A 3,020-nucleotide genomic window follows, 5' to 3' on the forward strand; every position below is an offset into this window, starting at 1 on the left:
TCCCTTCCAGAGAGCACATCTCCCCATCCACAGTAACTGTCTCTGTAAGGCAGCAACTTTGAGAGGGACAGGGAGAACTGCATTTGTCATGTTGCTGGTGAGGCTTTCTAGGCTAAATGGCACATTTTAATTTTGGCCAGGGAAGTTTTAAAGGGAAAAGATTTGTCCAATTCCCATCCTATTCCAAAGGTGAGAAAGCAGCTATGAGCAGCATCCTTTGCCTTCCACCAGAGTTCATTTCTGGGTTCCTTGGTGGCTCAGAAACCTGTCCTGCCCAGCACTCAATTCTGGTAAAACGTTTTACAGTTTTCACTCCATGCAATTCATCAGCATGACATGCCTGTGGTCTCCACTGCTGCAATTGCTCCCTAAGGGCTGCTCTGCCTGCTGCTGTGCTCTACTCAATCGCTCCTGCCATCCTGCACCAGGAGACAAATTGCTTCCACTATTGTCTGGCTTGTCATCCCACAGGTCTCATCTCTTCCTTTTCAACACCTAGATATCCTCTTAGCTCTGTGCAATCCGTGGGCCTGACAGCTATTATTCTAGCACATGGGCCCACTGCCCTGAGAACAGGTACAAGTCTGTCCTCCCATATGGGACTACTTGAGAAGTGTCCCACCTAATATTCTTGATGTTTATCACAGACAAGGGCCCTGCTGTGCTAGCTGCTGCACAAAGATGCTGCACACATACAAATCAGTAGGGTATGGAAAGCAGGTTTTTTTAAAATCAATGCTTCTGCTTGAACACTGGAAACGAGGGAGATTCCAGCAACTCAGTAGCACAGCACTTGTATGCCATGATCAGCAACAGTCCCAGGCACAGCACGAAAAAATAGGTAAAATTCTTCTCAGAGGCAATAGCACCTGCCAATTTTTCTTTTGCTCTTTAGATTCCCTATTAGTGTCACCAGAATCTATGTTTATACAGGAAGGAGAAGGGGTTAGTCTTTACAATACAGAAAGCTGGCCCAAATACCTTTTCTTTCTCCTTTTCCTTTGGTACCTCAAGAGGTGGGGGGTAGGCAAATGTGGACGGCTTACAGTTGGACTTGTACTGGACTTTTGGCATCTAAGACAAACAGTTTAAAAAATCGTTAGAGACGAGAAAAGCAGGGGGAAAAAATCCACAGCAAAGTAATTAATTTAGCTTCATCTTCCTTCCAGCAGAGACAAACACAGATCCTCTAAAAGAATACAAGCTTCCCCTTCTCCCCCTCCGGAAGCTGAGAAGCTGTTATCAGTGGCAACAGTTCAACTAGAACAATGTTATTTAATTATTCTATAATTCGACTCTGGCAAGCTCTCCTAGCTTTCTCCATACGCTCCACACTATTCACACCATCCTTTTGTTTTCATTGCTTCAAAGCTTTTGTGGTTTTGCTGTTGTTGCTGTGCCTGCTTGTATTAACACAAAATTAGTTTAAGATCTAAGTGAAGATCTGCTCTGCCAACGCACGCTAGCACAAACCAAGCGCTGCCTGACATTCTCCTCTTTCCAAAGGACAGTACATTTTGGGGGTGGGTTACCAATGTCACACACTCTCTTTCTCTTGGCTGCTTAAGCAAGGGCAAAAAGCACCTTTTGACACCCAATCCAAATTCTTACTGCAGAAATTGATTGAGTTTATCTCAACCCTCTTCCTTTACAACGCTTCACAGCATGATAATAGAACAGGGACTGCTCTGAGGAAGCAAGATGGGTGTGGTGCAGCCCGTAACACAGGTCCAGCCGGCAGCTGGCTTTAGCATGCAGGCCAAGTTATACAACATAACCCATACAACCGTTTGGGCCCCTTGGAAACGCTAAGGGATGGGGAGAAGGAGTCAAAAGGGCAGTACAGCCAAGAAGCAGAAAATGGTGCTGAGCTTATCATCACTGGGAAGGTGCAGAGGCAAGCAGCAATGCAACCTCTGTGAAGTAAACAGGAGAGAGGGGGAAAAAACCCGGCATCTTCATGCAAATGGCTCACATTTGAGCTGTGTGCAGACTGCCTGGATGCTCAGTTGGAGACAGGTGAGGAAGAGCAGCCTAGAGCCATAAGATTTTGGTCCAGGGGCTGCAATCCAGCAAGCTGCCTCAGTCCCACAGAGGGACTCTTGAGAGCAGCCCAGCCCTGTGCAATGACAGGAGGGGCTGCACATCCCTACACCACCACATTCAGAAGATTTTTTGTGGAAGTTACTAGCTCAGTTCTTCAGCACAGAGACTCAGCATGGCACACAGTTGGCAGGGGCCATACCACAGCTGATAAGCTGGAAGAACAGATGCCTAAGAAAAGTGCAGTACCCGTAACATTAAACCGTAACCATTTAATGTTTACTCCCCAAGGAATCCAAACAAATCCTGTTTTCCCACTGTTTGCTTTCCTAGGGGAGAATATCACATAATTTATAAGTGAGGGCAGGGGGTCAGATTTAAAAAAAAAAATAACCTTGACTTTCTGGAGTGATACGGGTGGTCTCTGCCCACATATAATGACTAGAAGCTCCTTTCTTTGTAAGCTACTTTGAAGTAAAGGGGTCAAAGTCTGTTCTCTGCATTTTTCTTGTCCCTATTCCCACCACCAGCTCTGCAACATAAGCCTGCTTTTCAGAGTTCTCCCAGTTAGTGCCTTTTCTGGCACAAACAAACTAGAGACGCCCAAAGAAAAACAACAAATCCATGCACACCCCTCCCACATCACTTGAGTCTCCCAGGCAGCCATCAGAATCTCTTCTCATCTCTGTTCATTACATACCTTAAGATCCTTGTTAAGGCCAATGACACAGGTTGGGGTAAAAGCCAACGACAAGAAGTGTGACAGGGGGAACCAGAACCAGAACTGGGTGAAGACCAGAACGCCCACCACAGAAGGCATGTGAGTATGTCCTGTCCTCGACTGCAGCGAAATAGTTACATTGTGGCCCCCTGTAAAGAATCATGAGTGAAATAAGTTAATGAATGCATTCCTGGATACTCCACAAAGACTCCTGAGCAATTCATCTCTAGAACAGCTGCTGTCAAGAGGGCTACAC

At 46.1% G+C, this 3,020-nt stretch overlaps 1 protein-coding gene across 1 annotated transcript in view; it reads right to left on the reverse strand.

Annotated features, from left to right (window-relative positions):
• The window catches only part of PSMD1 (proteasome (prosome, macropain) 26S subunit, non-ATPase, 1), a gene marked incomplete at its 5' end in the record, with an annotated part of 70,410 nt that overhangs the window by 6,330 nt on the left and 61,060 nt on the right, over positions 1–3,020 (reverse strand). The window contains 2 exons of the mRNA XM_010135109.1: positions 982–1,074; positions 2,744–2,913. Coding sequence (XP_010133411.1) covers positions 982–1,074; positions 2,744–2,913 — 263 coding nt within the window. The remainder of the gene's footprint in view (positions 1–981; positions 1,075–2,743; positions 2,914–3,020) is intronic.

The sequence above is a fragment of the Buceros rhinoceros genome, unplaced genomic scaffold (assembly GCF_000710305.1).
Source record: "Buceros rhinoceros silvestris isolate BGI_N320 unplaced genomic scaffold, ASM71030v1 scaffold18324, whole genome shotgun sequence".
Lineage (NCBI taxonomy): Eukaryota > Metazoa > Chordata > Aves > Bucerotiformes > Bucerotidae > Buceros > Buceros rhinoceros.